This window comes from Rhinoraja longicauda, chromosome 4 (assembly GCF_053455715.1).
Source record: "Rhinoraja longicauda isolate Sanriku21f chromosome 4, sRhiLon1.1, whole genome shotgun sequence".
NCBI lineage: Eukaryota > Metazoa > Chordata > Chondrichthyes > Rajiformes > Arhynchobatidae > Rhinoraja > Rhinoraja longicauda.
Window position 1 is genome coordinate 13,904,978 of NC_135956.1, and position 22,401 is coordinate 13,927,378.

The 22,401-nt window shown below is 46.2% G+C and overlaps 1 protein-coding gene across 1 annotated transcript in view; it reads right to left on the reverse strand.

The window, feature by feature from the left end:
* Positions 1–1,340: 1,340 nt before the first annotated feature.
* The window catches only part of ripk2 (receptor-interacting serine-threonine kinase 2), a 43,006-nt gene continuing 21,945 nt past the window's right edge, over positions 1,341–22,401 (reverse strand). The window contains exons 5-11 of the mRNA XM_078398503.1: positions 20,596–20,645; positions 17,867–18,028; positions 13,133–13,218; positions 10,972–11,055; positions 7,918–8,083; positions 7,062–7,265; positions 1,341–2,827 (exon numbers count right to left, since the gene is read on the reverse strand). Of these exons, the coding sequence (XP_078254629.1) occupies positions 2,469–2,827; positions 7,062–7,265; positions 7,918–8,083; positions 10,972–11,055; positions 13,133–13,218; positions 17,867–18,028; positions 20,596–20,645 (1,111 nt within the window). The 3' untranslated portion in view covers positions 1,341–2,468. The remainder of the gene's footprint in view (positions 2,828–7,061; positions 7,266–7,917; positions 8,084–10,971; positions 11,056–13,132; positions 13,219–17,866; positions 18,029–20,595; positions 20,646–22,401) is intronic.

Sequence of the window (22,401 nt, forward strand, 5' to 3'; positions counted from 1 at the left end):
CAGCAGGTCAGGCAGAATCTCCGGAGAGAAGGAATGGGTGAGGTTTTGGGTCGAGACCCTTCTTTAGACTGGTTAAGGATAAGGGAAAGGAGATATATAGACGGTGATGTGGAGAGATAAAGAACAATGAATGAAAGAAGTGCAAAAAAGTAATGATGATAAAGGAAACAGGCCATTGTTAGCTGTTTGTAGGGTGAAAATGAGAAGCTAGTGCGACTTAAGTGGGGGTTGGGATAGAGAGAGAGAGGGAATGGCGGGGCTACCTGAAGTGACAGAAATCAATATTCATACCACTGGGCTGCAAGCTGCATGTTATTTGTAAAGTGTCCAAGTGTTCTGTAAATTCTGTTATAGTTCCTGCATCAGCCACCTCCTCTGGCTGCTCGTCTCATACATTCACTACCCTCCAAGTGAAAAAGTGGCCCCTCAGGTTCCCATTAAATCTTTCCCCTGTCACCTGATACCCATGTTCTCTGGTTCTTGATTCTCTTACCCTGACTCTGAACATTTACCCTGTCTATTCCTCTCATGATTCGAGACGTTCTTTTCGGACGGAGATGAGGAGGAATTTCTTTAGACAGAGGGTGGTGAATCTGTGGAATTCTTTGCCACAGAAGGCTGTGGATGCAAAGTCAGTGGATATATTTAAGACAGAGATAGTTTCTTGATTAGTACGGGTGTCAGAGGTTATAGGGAGAAGGCAGGAGAATGGGGTTAGGAGGGAGAGATAGAGCAGCCATGATTGAATGGCGGAGTAGATTTGAAGGATCGAATGGCCTAATTCAGCTCCTATCACTTATGATTTTATACAACTTTATAAGCCCAACCCTCGGACTCTAGCACTCCATGGAATATAAAGTTCTAAAAGTCCATAGCTAAATTTGAATGCTCAGAGTTTGGAAGACCCACTTGCTTTTGTTGTTGAAGATAGACATTCTGGTACTTTGATTTCATATGCATTCGATTTTATCCATCACTTCACAGTTAGTTTTAGTTAACTGTCACATGTAACCAAGGTGAATAGCTTGTGTTGCGTGCTATCCAGTCAACTGAAAGACAATACGTGATTATAATCGAGCCATTTACAGTGTTTAGATACATAAGGGAATAAGGTTTAGTGCAGGGTAAAGCCAGAAGAGTGTGGAGCGATTGTATCATGTGTTTGTAGATCTGCTTCTGTGGTTAGCACGCAAATAGTCACCTGGGTTGGGCGCCATCTTAGAAGCATCTCCTTTTCAGCTTAAGGAGAGTTGTAAATGGATTGAAGTGCCTTTTCAGCAATTCCAAAACCCTAAATCTGCAATTGCAGTTTTGCAAACCGAGTGAAAACAACATTTCCATTTCAGTCCTGCTGAAAATTTATTCTAAAATTCAGATGTAAACATCACTTATGTTATAAACGAGGCAAAAAATAGATTTTTTTTTCCAGAAATGCACAACGACATCCAGTCTCAAGTCTCTTAAGGTACAGCACTATTATCTTACAATATCACATCTGGGCAAAAGACTCCTTTAAACGTTATCACAAGATCATAAGTGGTAGGAGCAGAATTGGGCCATTCGGCCCTTCAAGTCTACTCCGCCATTCAATCGTGGCTGATCTAACTTTACCTCTCAACCCCATTCTCCTGCCTTCTCCCCCTGACACCTGTACTAATCAAGAATTTATCCATCTTTGCCTTAAGAATTTCCATTGACGTGGCCTCCACAGCCTTCTGTGAGAATGAATTCCACAGAATCCCCACCCTGATTTATCCCTCTACTTGCTGGAGAACCATGTAATGTGAAAATGCAGACACGTTGAACAAAGGGGATTTGATCATGATAAAATTCAATGCTCATTTATACAAAAAATATTTAAATGTTAAAAATATTAAACTGCTGCTAGGTCCCACCCATAGTCCAATGAAAAGACAACTGAAGATGAAACAACCATGACATTATAACTTATTGGCAACAATAGATCTAAATAGACAAATCTGAATAATAGTTGAGACACAAGTAACGGCAGATACTGGTTTACAAAAAACAACCCAAAGTGTTGGAGCAACTCAGCGGGTCAGGCGAGTGCCTCTGGAGAACAAGTGTTTGAAGAAGTAGTCCCAAGAAATCCCTTATGCGGCACAGTGGTGCAATGGTAGAGTTGCTGCCTTACAGCACCGGGTTTGATCTTGACTGTGGGGTGCTTGTCCGTACGGAGTTTGCGTGGGTTTTCTCCGAGATCTCCAGTTTCTCCATACTCCAAAGACGTATGGGTTTATAGGCAAATTGGCATTGGTGAAATTGTAAATTGTCCCTTGTGTGCTGGATAGTCGGTTGGCGCGGACTCGGTGAGCTGAAGGGCCTGTTTCTGCGCTGTATCTCTAAACAAAACTAAACAAGAAACTTCACCCATCCATGTTCTCCACAGATGCTGCCCGACCCGCTGAGTTACTCCAGCTCTACGGGTCTTTTTTTATGATCAACAGTCACTTGCTTTTGGGGTGGGTGGACATCAGGCTCATGAAAGAGACTGGACTGGAGAGTGTACATAGATCTGGGTAAGGTTGAAGACCCATCTGCTTGTTGTCCTTTAACTTCTGAACGATGACCCTGGCAAAGTCTTCTCCTTGGTTGTCGCTCGTGTCGAGGAGTTGTCGGATTTTAGCAGTCCTTGTGGGTTTGGTGCTGATGAGCTCATAGTCCTCCTTCATTATTAGGTCACGAGATATCAGGGCGTCCAGTGTCTGATTCAGACACGCTTCTGTCATTTGGCAAATAATATCCTCTCTTTTGGTTTGAATCCATTGGTCAGCTACACCTTGGTGGACCGATTCTGCGAAGAAACCTGCACAAGCAACCTTCATTAGTAACTGGAGCCCAAACACCGACACCAAGGGAATAAACAGTGAACTACCAATGTGTTTGACACTTCAACAAGTTATAAAACAGTAATAACAAGGAACTGTTTATACCGAAGAAAGACACAAAATGCAGGAGTAACTCAGCGGGCAGCCCAGTGGCACAGCGGTAGAGTTGCTGCCTTACAGCACCAGAGACCCGGGTTTGATCCCGACTATGGGTGCAGTCTGTACGGAGTTTGTACGTTCTCCCCGTGACCATGTAGGTTTTCTCCGGGTGCTTCAATTTCCTCCCACCTTCCAAAGACCCACAGGTTTGTCGGTTAATTCGCTTTGGTAAAATTGTCCGGAGTGTGTAGGATAGTTTTAGTGTACGGGGTGATCGCTGGTGGACCTGGTGGGCCGAAGGGCCTGTTTCCGCACTGTATCTTTAAACTAAACTAGCTCAATGGATCATGCTGCATCCCTGGAGACCATGGATAGGTGAGGTTTGCGTCGGGGCTGAAGAAGGGTCCTAACTGCAAATGTTGCCTATCCATGTTCTCCAGGGATGCTGCCTGACCCACTGAGTTACTCCATTATTTTGTGTCTTTCTTGATTGTAAAACAATGTTTGAACCATTTTTTGGGGACCATACCTCTGACTACAGTGCAGGTCAGATAACCCTTGGCCATTCCATTCTTCAGATACCCCAATGGTTCAGTGCCTTTTTCACCAGGGTCCTGTTTCCAGCATTCTTGGTTTGATGGAAAAGATATTACAGTAGTGTTATGGTATACCTGCCTTCATTGATCAGGGTTTTGAGCGTAAGCATCGGAAAGTCAATTTGCAGCTTTATAGGACTTTGGTTTAACATATTTAATTTAGAGATACAGCGCGGAAACAGGCCCTTGGGACAGCACACTAACACTATCCTACACACACTAGGGACAATTTTTAAATTTACCAAGCCAATTAACCTACAAACCTGTACGTCATTGGAGTGTGGGAGGAAACCGAAGATATCGGAGAAAACCCGCGGGGAGAATGTACAAATTCCGTACAGACAGCACCCGTAGTTGGGATCGAACCTGGGTCTCCAGCGCTGCATTCGCTGTAAGGCAGCAACTCTACCGCTGCGCCACCTTCCCCGCCCAATTATTGGAAGCATCTGGAGTATTGCGTGCCGATCATTGGAAGCATCTGGAGTATTACGTGCCGATCATTGGAAGCATCTGGAGTATTGCCTGCAGTTCAGGTCGTCCACATTACAGGAAGGATGTGGAGACTTTGGAAAGAGTGCAGAGGAGGTTTACCAGCAGGCCATCTGGATTAGAGGATAACAGCTACAGGGAGGGGTTGGACTGGCTTGGATTGTTTTCCCTGGGACACCAGAGGTTGAGGGCAGACCTGATGGAAGCATATAAAATGATGAGAGGCAGAGATAGGGTAGACAGCCAGAACATTTTTCTCCAGAATGGAAATATCAAAGACAAGAGGGCACAACTTTAAGGTGAGAGGGGCGAGAGTTTAAAGGAGATGTGCGGGGTAAGTTTTCGTTTTACACAGAGGGTGTTGGGTACCTTGAACACTCTGCCAGGGCTCCTGGCCCTTTTTAGGACATTTTGTTTAGGAAGGAAACGAGGAGAGATTTCTTTAGTCTGTGGAATTCTTTGCCACAGAAGGCTATGGAGGTCTAGTCAGTGGAGATTTTTAAGGCAGAGAAAGATAGTTTCTTGATTAGTACGGGCGTCAGAGGTTATGGGGAGAAGGCAGGAGAATGGAGCTAGGAGATATAGACCAGCCATGATTGAATGGCGGAGTAGACTTGATGGGCCGAATGGCCTAATTCTACTCCTATCACTTATGGCCTAAACTAAGTTTGGAAATTCTGCCTGTCTGGTATCACCAATGCCCCTTGTGTGCCAGATTATTAGATTTTATTTCCGATACCCAACAATTTTAGCCGAGGGTTTGAGTGCAGTGACCAACATGGGAAGATCTACAAAAGTTACGGGAGGTCAGGGCCGAGTTTCAAAAACTATCAATTTCCAGTTACTTAGTGAGGGTAATAATGCATTCTGGTGTCAATTCATGTGGCAGTTATATTCATGCTCAGGTTCCTCAATTTGCCTGCCATTCAACCCCATGAAATGAACATTTCACTCGATATTTAGATCCGACTCAAAGAAAATACCATTGACATGCCTTTAGACTTGAGATACAGCACGGAAACGGGCCCTTCGGCCCACTGTCCACACCGACCAGCGATCAGCCCGTACACCAGTACTATCCTCCACACACTAGGGACATTTTACAATAGCCAATTAACCTACATACCTGTATGTCTTTGGAGTGTGGGAGGAAACCGGAGCACCCGGCGAAAACCCAAGGGGTCACAGGGGGAACATACAAACAATAGACAATAGACAATAGACAATAGGTGCAGGAGTAGGCCATTCAGCCCTTCGAGCCAGCACCGCCATTCAATGCGATCACGGCTGATCACTCTCAATCAGTACCCCGTTCCTGCCTTCTCCCCATACCCCCTCACTCCGCTATCCTTAAGAGCTCTATCCAGCTCTCTCTTGAAAGCATCCAACGAACTGGCCTCCACTGCCTTCTGAGGCAGAGAATTCCACACCTTCACCACTCTCTGACTGAAAAAGTTCTTCCTCATCTCCGTTCTAAATGGCCTACCCCTTATTCTTAAACTGTGGCCCCTTGTTCTGGACTCCCCCAACATTGGGAACATGTTTCCTGCCTCTAATGTGTCCAATCCCCTAATTATCTTATATGTTTCAATAAGATCCCCCCTCATCCTTCTAAATTCCAGTGTATACAAGCCCAATCGCTCCAGCCTTTCAACATACGACAGTCCCGCCATTCCGGGAATTAACCTAGTGAACCTACGCTGCACGCCCTCCATAGCAAGAATATCCTTCCTCAAAGTTGGAGACCAAAACTGCACACAGTACTCCAGGTGCGGTCTCACCAGGGCCCGGTACAACTGTAGAAGCACCCATGGTCAGGATTGACGCCTGTCGCTTCTGCGGCGAGGAGGAGACCGTGTACCATTTGTATACAGAGTGCGTGAGGTTACAGCCCCTGTTCCAGTATCTGAAGGGGCTGCTCCTCAAGTTCTGGCTCAATTTTAGCCCTACGCTTTTAATTTTTGGGCACCCGGTACAGAGGGGGGAGGGTCAGGAGGGAGGAGGGGGTCTCCCTGTCGGTCTGCTCCTGGGCCTGGCCAAGATGGCCATCCGCGGGTCCAGGCAGCGGACAGTCGACGGCCTCACAGAAGTCGGCTGCCTACCGTCCGTGCCCGCGTGTCCCTGGAGAGGGAACACGTACACGCGGTGTCCACGGGGACTCTGGAGGCCTTCCGGGAACGCTGGTCGCCGCGGGGGGTGTTGAATGTATTGTTGACAGAGATGGCGGGATTTTAATGTGATAATTGTTTCATTTGTAAACTGCCGATACAGGCGGCTTTTGTTTGATCACATTTTGCTTAGTATGTTTGTATGTTTTTCTTTGGAATAAAACTTTTATATAAAAAATAAATAAAAAATATAATGGTCAGGATCGAACCTGGGTCTCTGGCGTTGTAAGGCAGCAACTCTACCAGCTGCACCACCTTCCACTGTCCCATCCACGTCGTTATTATATCAGGATATCCCCTCTTTTGCTACAGAGGTATTTATGTACAAAGCATGGAAATCTCTTTCCCAGAAGCTTTCAAATAATTCCAATTATTCATATGTTTCCTTTCACTTTCATTGCCTGATGAACTTGGTATGAATATTAAAGCTCTTGGAATCTAGACTCATGGAAATCAGCAAGTGACAAAATGATTCTGGCCGGCAGTTTCCAAGTGCAAAAAAGAATGGTCTTTAAATTTAGTTTAGTTTAGAGATACAGCGTGGAAACAGGCCCTTTGGCCCACCGAGTCCGCACCGACCAGCGATCCCCTGCACATTAACACTAACCTACGCACACCAGGGACAATTTTACATTTATACCAAGCCAATTAAACAACAAACCTGTACGTCTTTGGAATGTGAGAGGAAGCCAAAGATCTCAAAGAAAACCCACGCGGGTCACGGGGAGAACGTATAAAATCCGTAAAGACAAGCACCCGTAGTCAGGATGGAACCCGGGTCTCTGGCGCTGTAAGGGCAGCAACTCTACCGCTGCGCCACCATGCCGCTGCATGGCTGATCACAATGTAATTGTACTCACTTGAGGAAGGCTGCAACGTTACGAGTCCCCGTCCGTAGTCTGGCTCGCTTTCTGGAATTCCACTTCGTGGGGGAAAGTTGTTTTCGGGCTGACATATGGCGGTCTGAGGCAAACTGCCTTCGTCTCTGAGCCCAACTAAAGGTGGTGGTGGGCTCAATTCCTCTTGGAACTTCAAACTACATGGTGTATTTCTGCCTGTGTGACCTGTGCAGTGAGATAGGTTAAACAATAAACGACTGATAAAATGTGAGATTTATTATCAAGTGAAACAATTTAAAAACACAAAAGATAATATAACAATAAATATCTTCACAAGAAATGCCGTGCAAGGAGAGAGACGATGGTTCACGGGATGACCGGAATGGAGGCCACGGCAAGAGTGGGTCGTTGTGGACAGTCGCAGCTGGGACTCGAGTTTAGTTTAGAGATACAGCGCGGAAACAGGCCCTTCGGCCCAGCGAGTCCACACTGACCGGCGATCCCCGCACATTAACACCAACACACACACCCAATTTAAACTTATACAAAGCCAATTAACCTACAAACGTACGTCTTTGGAGTGTGGGAGAAAACCGAAGATTTCTGAGGAAACCCACGTGGCCACGGGGAGAACGTGCAAACTCCACACAGACAGCACCCGTGGCCAGGATCGAACCCGGGTCTCCGGCGCTGGAAGGCAGCAACTCTACCGCTGCGCCATCGTGCCGCCCCTGCTTGCGTTGCCACCTTTAGTGTGCTATGAACTTGGACTCCAAGACCCCTCTGCACATCAGTGTTGTGAAGGTTCTCTGCATCTGTCTAACCACATTGAGTCAAATATCAGCAAAGCAGCATTGCGGAGGTCATTCTCACTTACTTATATCCTTGTTTGCGTCAACTCGATCATCCACTGCCGTAGGAATTAGGTTGCTTGGAGATAATACGGGAGCAGTTGGTGATAGCTGGTTACATGCTGCTGATCTCTGCTGGCAGGAGACATTATCCTGCAGGGAGGACAGGCTGCATGGCTCTGCATTCATCGCCTTTGGCACAATAGGATCACATCAAAAAAAGGTGGATTAAAATGCAAATTAATATCAAATTAGTATAAAATAAAGAGCAAGATAGAAACACTGGAAGTCTTCAAACAATATGGGCGGCACAGTGGTGCAGCGGTAGAGCTTAATTTGGGTGGCGCAGCGGTAGAGTTGTTGCCTTACCGCGAATGCAGCGCCGGAGATTCAGGTTCGATCCTGACTACAGGCGCCGTCTGTACGGAGTTTGTACGTTCTCCCCGTGACCTGCGTGGGTTTTCTCCGAGATCTTCGATTTCCTCCCACACTCCAAAGACGTACAGGTTAATTGACTGGGCAAAATGTTTTAAAAAATTGTCCCTAGTGTGTGTAGGATAGTGTTAATGTGCGGGGATCGCTGGGCGGCACGGACCCGGTGGGCCAAAGGGCCTGTTTCCGCGCTGTATCTCTAAATCTAAAAAATCTAAATCTAAAATCTAATTGGTTTGGCTAAAGTGGAAACTGTCCCCAGTGTGTGTAGGGTAGTGTTGGTGTGTGGGGATCGCTGGTCGGGCGGGCTTGGTGCGCCAAAGGGCCTGTTTCCGCGCTGTATCTCGAAACTAAACTAAAGTTGGCAAAGAGACAGGAAAGAATGCATGAACTGGAGATGGCACGCATGCATCTCCCACATAATCGTTTTTTTAAGAAATTCACTTAAGGCATGTGAGCTTTCCAGAATGAGTCTGCCATTCCCCTAGAGTCTGAAGAAGAGGTCTCGAGCCGAAACATCACCTGTCGACGTTTCCTAGCAATTCCGCCTGACCGATAGAACCAGGAACTAGATGCTGCTTTACCAAGGAAAGCAGGTAGTGAGCAGGTGTTGAACCACAGTAGAGGTCGAGGTGTGGGTAAATGCACAATGTCGTTAGGCCATTCTATTCATATGCTATGCCATTGAACGTCATGGGGTGATGGCTAGATTTTATAGTGCTGGATATTGTCATTGCCTAACATTTCTAACGTAATTATGTCAGGCAACAAACATCTGCCCTGATCTTCTAACAATTTTTTATTTACCCCCATCGCAACTTTTTTTTCTGCTAGTCAATTTCCACAGTAACTGTAAAGTGGTTTTCTAATTCTTGATCAAAATTATGTTGGAGCCAATTTTGCCCACATAATATAGGTTCAGGTTCAGTTCAGGTTAGTTTATTGTCCCGTGTACTGAAATACAAAGAATAGCTTTTGTTGCGTGCTAACCGGTCAGCAGAAAGACAATACATGATTGCGGTGTACAGATACACGATAAAGGGAATAACGTTTAGTGCAAGGTGAAGCCAGCAAAGTCCGATCAAAGATAGTCCAAGGGTTGCCAATGAGGTCGATAGTAGTTCAGCACTGCTCTCTGGTTGTAGTGGGATGGTTCAGTTGCGTGATAACAGCTGGGAAGAAACTGTCCCTGAATCTGGAAGTGTGCATTTTCACACTTCTATACCTTTCGCACGATTGGAGAGGGGAGAAGAGGGAGTGGCCAGGGTGTGACCCGTCCTTGATTGTGCTGCTGGCCTTGTCGAGGCAGCGTGAGGTGCAAAAAGGAGTCAATGGAAGGGAAGGTTGGTTTGTGTACAAATAGTGTTCCCCAACTTACCAATCATGTTATATCCAATTTGCACTGTGGAAACACGCCTTACAGCAGAACGGCCTGTGTTCATATTTCAGTGAGTGTTGTAAGTGTGCAAACAAAGTGCAGAAGGTTTCTGGGGCTGAAGCGCATTGAGATACAAAGCCATTTTCCTCCAAGTGGTTCATACGACTGAACTGAGCAATGGCATATTTCTGACCTAGTTATGGAAAAGAAAGTTGGGCCACTGGGTTTGGTTTAGTTTAGTGATACAGCGTGGAAACTGGCCCATCGGCCCACCATGTCCAGGCCTACCATCGATCACCCGTACACTAGTCCTACCCAACACACTAGGAACAATTTTACAAAAGCCAATTAACCTGCACGTCTTTGGAGCGTGGGAGGAAACCGGAGCACCCGGAGAAAACCCACATGGTAACAGGGAGAACAGACAAACTCCGTGCAGACAGCACCTGTAGTCAGGAATGAACTACCGTACCATCCTAGAATGAACCTTGCAGCAGCTACCACTGTCAACAAAATCATATGGTCAATGTAGTTTCATGGTGTGGGAATTGTGTGTGATTGCGTATCGAACCTGGGTCTCAGGTGCTGGAAGGCAACAACTGTACCGCCACATTATAGTGTTTATTTTTCATTGTAAGCATCCTGCATTATGCTCAAGGCATGAAACTGGCTTTAATAAGTATCTTCTGTAAATATCTTAGTTTAGTTTAGAGGTACATAGATTGTTTAGAGAGCTGTATCTCTCAAGTAATTTACTGTAATACAGTTATTACTATAATAATAATATAGTAATTTTAATCTTTAATTTTAGCCGACAATGCAACCAAGGAAAACTACATGGTTTTGTTGAAGCCGAAGAGTAGTTTAGTTTTCGTTTAGAGATACCGCGCGGAAACAGGTCCCTTCGGCCCGCCGGGTCCGTGCCAACCAGCGATCCCTGCATTTCATCACTCTCCTACACACACACACACACACGGGACAATTTTCACATTTACCAAGCCAATTTACTACATACCCGCACGTCTTTGGAGTGTAGGAGGAAACCGAAGATCTCGGAGAAAACCCACGCCTGTCACGGGGAGAACGTACAAACTCCGTACAGATCGAACCCGGGTCTGCCGGGAACCCGGTCTGTAAGGCAGCAACTCTACCACTGTGCCACCGTGACCGCCCTATTGTTTACCCCCTACCTCCCCTTACCCATTGTTCAAGTTTAATACGCATGTTTCCCCCAAACACAGACATTTGGTACAAGGCTTATATTTATTACCTGCACTGGTATATTAAGCGTCTTCAAATCTCCATTTATCTTTTCATACGATGCTGAGGAGAAAGAGCCCGAGGCACAATTCCCCTACAATCATTAAAACATAGATTTATTTGCATTCTTTGTATGCTCATGTGCATGACATAACTATATTTTATTCATGGTATGTACACACAGCCTCCGTTAGCCTACTTCAATCTAATCAGTATTGATTGATCTTGATTGGAAGCAGAATTTACCAACAACCATCCTAAATCTGGCTTTTGTCATTTTAATGTAATGCCTTCTAGTTCAACTCTTACTGTAGCTTTGAGGAGAGTCTAGGACCAGAGGCCATAGCCTCAGAATAAAAGGATGTTCCTTTCAAAAGGAGACGAGAAGAAATTTCTTTAGTCAGAGGGTGGTGAATCCGTGGAATTCTTTGCCACAGACGGCTGTGGAGGCCAAGTCAATGGGCATTTGTGAGACGGAGATTGACATACTCTTCATTAGTACGGGAGTCAGGGGTTACGGGGAGAAGGCAGGAGAATGGGGTTGAGAGGGACAGGTAGATATCAGCCATGATTGAATGGCGGAATAGATGATGGGCCGAATGGCCTAATTTTACTCCTAGGGCATTGATAACCCTTTCCCATGTGTAGATGAGCAACTGCAGATGCTGGTTTACACCAAAGATCGACACAAAATGCTGGAGTAATTCAGCAACTCTTTTGGGTCGAAAGACCTGAAAAAGGGTTTATAACCCAAACCATCACCTGTTCCTTCCCTCCAGGGATGGATGCTGCCTGACCCGCTGAGATACTCCAGCATTTTGTCAATATCGTTCCCGATGAGACGTTCCTTTATAAAATCACTTGAGGGGCAGCGTCCATCAAGGTCAATGTAACAGTTTCTCCCTGTCCTTCTTCACATTTGGCTACGAGAGGCAGCCCCAGGCCATGAAGGTGGCCGGGCCAGGAGAGGGACAATAGTTTGTTGGACAATCTGGACGGAGGCGATGGATGCAATGGTTCTTTATAGCCAGCTGTAGCTGGGACTCTGAGATGGTGCCAAAACATGGCGACTGTTGCATATGGGTTCAGTGGGCTGCTTCTCTGCGCTTTGTACTTAATCTGGGATTGTCAGAAGGTCATAAGGTATAGGAGTAGAATTAGGCTATTATCCCATCAAGTCTATTCCGCCATTCAATCATGGCTGATCTATCTCTCCCTCCCAACCCCATCCTCCTGCCTTCTCCCCATAACCTCTGACACCTGTTCATACATCGATGTATGTATGACGATAATTTTGCTGAACTGCATGCAAAAAAAGAATTTCACTGTGAAATTCACACGGAAGAATTGAAGAACCCTTGAACGATTGAAGTCAACCGTTCGAGGAGCAATTATCAATGCTACTACAATTTAGAGTTTAGTTTAGTTTAGAGATACAGCACGGAAACAGGTCCTTTGGCCCATCGGGTCCGCACCGACCAACGATCCCCGCATATCAGCCATGATCACAGTGAATGGTGGTGCTGGCGCGAAGGGCCGAATGGCCTACCCCTGCACCTATTGTCTATCCTACACACACTAGGGACAATTTGTACATTTACCAAGCCAATTTACCTACATACCTTTGGAGTGTGGGAGGAAACCGAAGGTCCCGGAGAAAACTCATGCAGGTCACGGGGAGAATGTACAAACTCCAACTCCGTACAAACTCCAACTCCGTACAGACAGCACCCGTAGCTGGGATCGAACCCGGGTCTCCAGCGCTGCATTCGCTGTAAGGCAGCTACTCTACTGCTGCGCCACCGTGACCACCCTTCTATTATTGGACCCAAAATTCTATGCACTTCTGTCTGTATCAAATATAATATTTCAAATATGGTCCATCTAGGTTTCATTTAGAAATGACTTATTTGAAGTGGCCCTTCACTCTTTTCACCATGTAACTCGGTGTTCTATTGATTTTGCACATACCTAACATTATTCAGTTGGCTTATAAAGTTATTGCAAATGACAATTTCACTAATCCTCTGCTTTCCCCATATTTCTCTCAATAGGCCCTCTGTATCTGCATCTTTTCCACCAAGGAGATTATATTTACATCACCACACACTGCACTGTATTGATTTAATCAAAATATTTTAACCGGGGGAGTTAAATAACAATTTACTTACTTTAGCTCGTTTGAGATACAGAACATCTTCAAGCAGATTCAGTTCACTAAATGTCCGAATTACAGGTTCCAATTCTATGAGGCACCCTGCAAACAAACAAGGATTAGATCAATGATTATTCTTTATTTAAAGCGTGTAAGAAAATAACTGCAGATGCTGGTACAAATCGAAGGTATTTATTCACAAAATGCTGGTGTAACTCAGCAGGTCAGGCAGCATCTCAGGAGAGATGTTTCGGGTCGAGACCCTTCTTCAGACTTTTTTTTAAAGTTTAGTTCAGAGATACAGCGCGGTTTAGTTTGGTTGGAGATACAGTCCGCACCGACCAACGATCCCCACACATTAACACTACCCTACTAGGGACAATTTTTACATTTACACTGAGACAATTAACCTGCAAACCTGTACGTCTTTGGAGTGTGGGAAGAAGCCGAAGATCGGAGAAAACCCACGCAGTCATGGGGAGAACGTACAAACTCCGTACAGATGGCGCCCGTAGTCGGGATCGAGCCTGTGCATCTGGCACTGTAAGGTAGTAGCTCTACCACTGCCTAATCATGCCGCCCATTTTATCTTCAAAATTTGTAACTAGCTACTTCACATCTTCTGTATTGTACATTATAACACAGATGTAGGATTGGAAATTCTGTAAGATTTCTTTCAACATATTTCACACTAAATTAGCCAAATCAGCATTAAACATTTCAGAATTTTCTTGTTGTGGGCGGCACAGTGGTGCAGCGGTAGAGTTGCTGCATTACAGCACCAGAGTCCCGGGTCCGATCCTTTAGATTTTTTTTAGATTTAGAGATACAGCGCAGAAACAGGCCCTTCGGCCCACCAGGTCCGCGCCGCCCAGCGATCCCCGCACACTAACACTATCCTACACCCACTAGGAACAATTTTTTGCATTTGCCCAGCCAATTAACCTACAAACCTGTACGTCTTTGGAGTGTGGGAGGAAACCGAAGATCTCGGAGAAAACCCACGTAGGTCATGGGGAGAACGTACAAACTCCGTACAGACGGCGCCCGTAGTCAGGATCGAACCCGGGTCTCTGGCGCTGTTAGGCAGCAACTCTACCGCTGCGCCACCGTGCCACCTGGGAGTCACCCAGGTCATATTAATCATCAGACCGAGTGCCTTTGTTTATTAGGTAACAGGCCGGAATCAGACTCATGAAATTCAAACCTAGCTGATTCCTCCCCCATAATCCTCCTTCATTTTTCCATGGTTATACAGTCCTGCACTACAACACTGTCCTGGTATCAGAAGGCGGATTGTAATTTGATCTTATCCTGCATTCCAATCGAAAGCATACAGCAGCACATAGTTGGAGATATGTAGCAGGAAGCCAATCCTCTATGTCCACATGAAGTTCTCTCTATGTGACTGTTTAAGGCCCATAACAGAGAACTTTCCGCAAAGTGTCACAGAGTTGTACAGCGTGGAAACAGGTCCTTCGGCCCAACCTGCCTACACAGGCCAACATGTCCTAACTGCACCAGTCCCACCAGCCTGTGTTTGTCCCATATATCCCTCTAAACCTGTCCTATCTATGTACCTGTCTAACTGTTTCATAAATGTTGGGATTGTCCCTGCCACAACTACCTCCTCCGGCAGCTCGTTCGATACACCCACCACCCTTTGTGTGGAAAGGTTACCCCTCTTGATGGATGTATGGATGCAGCAGTGGAACTGGCAGGATAACCAAGGTAGGGGAGGGGCAGAGAGAGAGGGAATGCAGACGTTACTTAAAAGTAGAGAAATCAATATTCATACTGTAGCCGGAGACTTGATGTCAAGTATCCCGACATGTTTTGGTAGTATGCTACTAGCTTGAGAGAGACAGAGAAACGCTGGGACCAGGAGAACAAAGAAGCACTGTGAAAATGGTCACGTGACGGATATCTGGCGAGAACAGAGCTGAAGGTAACTGCATGGCTATGTAGTGTGACCTTGAGAAGATAAGGTGTCTGGGAACGACCATTTTGCAAAGGAACTGTATGAGGAGATTGGAAATATGAACAGGCAACGTAATTAAGAACACTCGAGCCTGATAAGGAACGACGATGCGTTTTGTTTATTCAGCACTTGGATGAGTGACAACTTGAAATGACTGACTTCAGAATTGTGAGAGCCTTGGGTTAGAACACCGGGTTCCTTTAGGAGTTTGAAGGAAAATTAGTATAAAAGAAAGGCGGTAAGGGACCAGAGTCCGAAGCTCAGAGATTACACCCTACCAACAGAGTGAATCTGGCCAATTCATTCATGCGAGTAACATGTCTGTGGAATCTGTGGAATTCGTGGAATTCTCTGCCACAGAAGGCAGTGGAGGCCAATTCACTGGATGTTTTCAAGAGAGAGTTAGATTTAGCTCTTCGGGCTAAAGGAATCAAGGGATATGGGGAGAAAGCAGTGAGGGGTACTGATTTTGGATGATCAGCCATGGTCGTATTGAATGGCGGTGCTGGTTCAAAGTGCCGAATGGCCTACTCATGCACCTATTTTCTATGTTTCTATATCTGAGACCAAGTCATGCGTTTTGTGATTTAGTTTAAGAAGTGATAAGTTGAAATTATAAAGTGAATGAGAAGTTATTAGAAGTCAATAGTTTGCATGCATGTTTTCAGCTACTCAAGTGTTAATAAAGATTAAGTTGTACTAAACCTTGGTTTAGAGTCTTTGGTTTGACATGTCAGTTGATACCCTATAGAGGTGATAGGGTCAACAATACCTCTCAGTTGTAAGCAGCCCTAGCAAGATATGAGGTGCTGTTCCTCCAATTTGTGTGTGGCCTCACTCTGACAATGGAGAAGGCCCAGGAGAGAAAGGTCAGTGTGGGAATGGGGAGTTAAAAACTTTGGCAACCGGGAGATTGCGTAGGCCAAGGCGGACTGTTCAGCGAAACGTTAACCCTGTCTCACTGATATAGGAATCCATACTGAGAACAATGGAGACAGTAGATGCCTGGAGTCTCATTTGGGTCAACCAGGTAAGGACAGGTACTGCTTCGCTGAAGGACCTTTCTGAACTAAATCCATTTTTACAACATAGAAACAAGGAACTGCAGATGCTGGTTTACAACAACAACAAAAAAGACAAAGTGCTGGAGTAACTCAGGGGGTCAGGCAGCTTCTCTGGAGAACATGGATCGGGGACGTTTCAGGTAAGGACCCTTCTTCTCGGAGCATCATATGTGCGGTCACGAGTTCTATCCTACACACTAGGGTCGACTTTCAGAAGCCAATTCACCCACAAACCTGCACGTCTTTGGAATGTGGGAGGAAACCGGAGCACCCGGAGAAAACAGGGAGAACGTCAATTCCACACAGACAGCACCTGTAGTCAGGATCGAACCCGGGTCCCCGACGCTGTGAGGCAGCAACTCTACCGCTGCACCACCATGCCGCCCTATCACAGGAGGGATGTGGCAGCTTTGGAGAGGGTTTACCAGAATGCTGCCTGGATTAGAGGGTTTCAGCTACAAGAAGAGGCTGGATAAACTTGGATTGTTTTCTCCGGGAAGTTTATACACCTCCATAACATCACCCCTCGTCTTCCTGAGCTCCAAGGAACGTTGGAAACTTGATGGAAGTACATAAAATTACGAGAGGCATGGACAGATTAGACAGTCAGGGGTTTTTTTCTTCCAGGAAATGTCCAACACTAGAAGGCTTATCTCTAAGGTGAGAGGGGTAAATTCTAATGGAGATTTGCAGGGAAGGTGTTGGTTACATGGAGCGTGGTGGGGGCCTGGAATGCATTGTGGCAGTGAAGGCAGACGCAATGGTTGCGTATAAGAGTCTTTTAGATAGGCACATGGAAGTGCACATGGAGCGACTAGGCTTGTATACACTGGAATTTAGAAGGATGAGAGGAGATCTTATCGAAACGTATAAGATTATTAAGGGGTTGGACACGTTCGAGGCAGGAAACATGTTCCCAATGTTGGGGGAGTCCAGAACCAGGGGCCACAGTTTAAGAATAAGGGGTAGGCCATTTAGAACTGAGATGAGGAAAATCTTTTTCAGTCAGAGAGTTGTGAATCTGTGGAATTCTCTGCCTCAGAAGGCAGTGGAGGCCAATTCTCTGAATGCATTCAAGAGAGAGCTGGATAGAGCTCTTAAGGATAGCGGAGTCAGGGGGTATGGGGAGAAGGCAGGAACGGGGTACTGATTGAGAATGATCAGCCATGATCACATTGAATGGCGGTGTTGGCTCGAAGGGCCGAATGGCCTCCTCCTGCACCTATTGTCTATTGTCTATTGCAAGGAATAGATGGATATGGATCATGTACAGGCAGATGAGACCAGTTTAGCTTGGTATCGTGTTCGGCACAAGCATTGTGGGTTGCAGTACCTATCCCCGTGCTGTACTTTACAGAGCTGCAGCGCGGAAACAGGCCCTTCGGCCCACCGAGTCCACGCCCACCAGCAATCCCCGTACATTAACACTACCCTACACACACACTGGGGACAATTTTTACATTTAATTTACACCAAACCAATTAACCCACAAACCGTGTACCTCTTTTGGAATGTGGAAGGAAACCGAAGATTGCAGAGAAAACCCTCGCAGGTCACGGGAAGAACGTCCAAACTCTGTACAGACAAGCACCCCGTGGTCAGGATGGAACCCGGGCCTCTGGAGCTGTAAGGCAGCAACTCTACCGCTACGCCACTGTGCCGTGCCGTTCTATGGGCTATAGATGGCACACTTATGCCGACTTACTAATAAATGAAGGCCGCTCATTGGGGTTTTGTGACCAGCCGGTTGTCATCAGCTCCAGCAGTAGTTCACGGCTGGGGATGTCCAGAGGTAAGCTCTCCTCACTGGTGTCAGGTCTCGTGCCCCTCAGTACACTGAACATCACCTGTACTGGGTTGGTAGCATCTGTGAAAGAATAGTGGATACAAGTTCAGTAATATTTTAACCAAAGGGGCAGCTCGATGGCGCAGCGATAGAGCTACTGCCTTGCAGCGCTAGAGACCAGGGTTCAATCCTGACTACGGGTGCTGTCCGTACGGAGTTTGTACGTTCTCCCCGTGACTTGTGTGGGTTTTCTCCGGGTTCCTCCCACACTCCAAAGACGTACAGGTTTGTAGGTTAATTGGCTTGGTATAAATGTAAATCGGCCCTAGTGTGTGTAGGATAGTGTCAGGGTGCAAGGATCGCTGTTCGGTGCAGACTCGATGGGCCGAAGGGCCTGTTTCCACACTGTATCTCTGAACTAAACCAAAGAAAACATTTTGCATTAAAGTTATAAGGAGTTATTTAAGGAGTGCAGGTGCGTGGAAGGCACAGGTGTCAGGGGTTATGGGGAGAAGGCAGGAGAATGGGGTTGAGAGGGAGAGATGGATCAGCCATGATTGAATGGTGGAGTAGACACGATGGGCCAAATGGCTTAATTCTGCTCCAATAACTTATATTTCCTTGAAAGTGACGTCACAGGTTTAATTTAGTTTATTATCACTTGTACGTTGGTACGGTGAAAAGCTTTTTGTTGTGTGCTAACCAGTGGGCAGAAAGACTAAACATGATTACAATCAAGCCGTCCACAGTGTACAAGATACGTGATGAAGTAAATAGGGAAAAGGTGGCTGGCGGAGGCTTGGCACATTGCCCTTCATCAGTCAGGGTATCGAGTATAGACGTTGGGATGTTATAGTTGTAGAAGACATTGGTGAGGCCACATTTGAGTTCAATTTTGGCCATCCTGCTACATGAAAGATGTTGTTAAACTGGAAAGAGTCCAGAGAAGATTTAGACAATAGACAATAGACAATAGGTGCAGGAGTAGGCCATTCGGCCCTTCGAGCCAGCACCGCCATTCAATGTGATCATGGCTGATCATTCTCAATCAGTACCCCGTTCCTGCTTTCTCCCCATACCCCCTGACTCCGCTATCCTTTACAAGGATGTTGCGAGAACACGAGGCCTGAGCTTCAGGGAGAGGTTGAGCATGCTGGGACATTATTCCTTGGAGCGCAGGAGAATGAGGGGTGGTGTTATGAAGGTGTACAAGATCAAGAGGGGAATAGATAGTGTCGATGCAGGACATAGGTTTAAGGTGAGGACATAGGTTGAAGACGAGGGGGGAAAGATTCAATAGGATCTTGAGGGGCAACTTCTCTCAGAGGGTGGTGGGTATATGGAACGAGTGGCCAGAGGGGGTAGTTGAGGCAGGCGGTACACTATTTAAAAGACATTTGGACAGATACATGGATCGGAAAGATTTAGAGGGATATGGGCCAAACTTGGGCAGGTAGGAATGGAGCGCGTATTTTGGTTGGCACGATGGGCCGAAGGACCTATTTCCATGCTGCATGACTCTATGACTCCATAGGTATGCAATGCGCAAAAGAACATTTAAGACAAAATAACCGCTATAAATATTTTGTAGAGTACTCTTTTTTTTACTAGGCTAACCAGACAAGTGTTATTTCATGCGGTTACTTTTATTTAAGATGATGAACAAATTAATTTAGTTGATGCAAAAGATTATATTTACCAGGATAAATAATGCAGAAATACAGAGCATATGGAAATATTCAATCAGTTTTGTTGGGAACAATTTGGGTGTGCCATAGATTTTAGTGTCAATTTATTTTTTCCTTATGGCACAATGTGCCTTTATGATGTATGATCAATGAACTTTGTCACTGGCCAAGACGTTGGTGTTATAAGGAAATGTGTCGGAAGGAACTGCAGATGCTGGTTTAAAGAGAAGATAGACACAAAATGCTGGAGTAACTCAGCGGGACAGGCAGAATCTCTGGAGAGAAGGAACAGGCGACGTTCCAGGCCGAGGCCCTTCTTCAGATAAGGAAATATGGCAGCTATGCACACGATAAAAACACAAAAGGTCGTAAGACCTCAATAGGTCTAGTGAAATTCAGATTTTTTTTAGATTTTAGAGATGCAGCTTGGAAACAGGCCCTTCGGCCCACCGGGTCCACACCGACCAGTGATCACCCCATACACTAGCACTAGCACTATCCTACGCACCAGGGACAATTTACAATTACGGAAGCCAAATCAACCTAGAGACCCACACGTCTTTGGAGCCTGGGAGGAAACCGGAGCACCCAGAGAAAACCCACAGTCACGGGGAGAACGTAAAACTCCGTACAGACAGCACCCATAGTCAGGATCTAAACCGGGTCAATGCATCACTGTGCCTCTCCATGTATCTGTCAATTGTCTTGTAAATGTTATGAAAGTACCTGCCTCAACTACCTCCTGTGGCAGCTCGTTCCATACACCCACCACCCTTTGTGTGAAAAAGGTTATCCCCTAGGCTCCTATTAATTCTTCCCCCCCTCACCCCAACCTTAAAAACCACATTGGAAAAAATGGAACGTTTGGCTTTGAAATGGATGTGTTCGAATTTATTAAGAATTTATTTAAAAAGCAGAATGTCAATACATGTTTGAAACGAAAACCGTGAGACCACCTACCTTCAAATGGCTGTTTTCTTGCGAGGACTTCCCACATTATTATTGCAAAGCTACAAAGGAATGAAAGCACATTTATGGACAATTCTATTAATATGGAGAACATCACTCATTGTGGAGGATTCAAGTTACACAACACACACACACTGCATGAAGTTAAACTAAATGCCTGTCTGCACGTGATCCGTATCCATCCGTTCACACGTAGCCTATCCAAAATGCCTCCTAACTGCTGCTATCGTACCTGGCTCCTCCATCACCCTGAGCAGTGCCAAGTCTGATCAATGGTATCACAAAATGCTGGAGTAACTCAGAGGGTCAGGCAGCATCTCTGGACAGAAGGAATGGGTGACGTTTCGGGTCGAGACCCTTCTCCAGACTGATGTCAGGGGAGGGGGGCGAGACAAAGAAACGATGTAGTTGGAGACAGGAAGACAGTGGGAGAACTGCAAAGGGGGAGGGGAACGAGAGGGACAGAGGAGCTATCTAAAGTTGGAGAAGTCAATGTTCATACTGCTGGGGTGTAAGCTGCCCAAGGGAAATGTGAGGTGCTGTTCCTCCAATTTGCGGTGGGCCTCACTATGACAATGGAGGAGGCCCATGACAGCAAGGTCAGACTGGGAGTGGGAGTGGGAGGGGGAGTTGAAGTGCTGAGCCATTGGGAGATCAGGTTGGTTAAGGCGGACTGAGTGAAGGAGTCTGATCAATGGTGACCATAATCCCCACTGCTGGCTCCATCTACATTTCACACTGCCTCAGAAAAACAGCCAACATAATCAGCAACAGTTTGAGGAAGGGTCCCGACCTGAAAACATCACCTATCCATGTTCACCAGCGATGCTGCCTGACCCACTGAGTTACCCCAGTGTTCTGCGTCCTTTTGTGTAAGCTAGCATCTGTAGTTCCTTGTTTCTACATTATCAAAGACTTCCACCCGAGTCATTCTTTCTTCTCGCCACATCTTCTAACAGTACCAGAAACCAAGGTTCGATCCTGACCACAGGTGCTGTCTGCATGGAGTTTGCACGTTCTTCCCGTGACCGTGAGGGCTTTCCCCCGGTGCTCCGGTTTCCTCCCACACTCCAGAGACATGCAGGTTTGCCACAGAAGGCTGCGGAGGTCAAGTCAGTGGATATTTTTAAGGCAGAGATAGATAGATTCTTGATTAATACGGGTGTCAGAGGTTATAGGGAGAAGGCATGAGAATGGGGTTAGCAGGGAGCGATAGATCAGCCATGACTGAATGGCGCAGTAGACATGATGGGCCAAATGGCCTAATTCTGCACCTATCAAAGGTTTCAAAGGTCTTCTGACCTTCTGAGGATTGTAGGTTAATTGTTTTTGGCAAAAACTGTAAATTGTCCCTGGTGTGTAGGATAATTGGTTTTTAGTTTAGTTTAGAGATACAGCGCGGAAACAGTCCCCAAGGCCCAGCGGGTCTGTGCCGACCAGCGATCCCCACACATTAACACTATCCTACACCCACTCGGGACAATTTTTACATTTACCAAGCCAACTAACCTACAAACCTGTACGTCTTTGGAGTGTAGGAGGAAACCGAAGATCTCGGGAGAAAAAAACACACGCAGGTCACAGGGAGAACTTACAAACTCCGTACAGACAGCACCTGTAGTTGGGATCGAACCCGGGTCTCCGGCGGTGCATTCGCTGTAAGGCAGCAACTCTACCGCTGCGCCACCGTGACGTCCCTGTGGTTGTGTAGGGGGATCGCTGGTCGGTGCGGACTCGGTATGCTGAATGGCCTGTTTCCGCTCCTTATCTCTCAGCTAAACCAAACAGTCTGAGTGG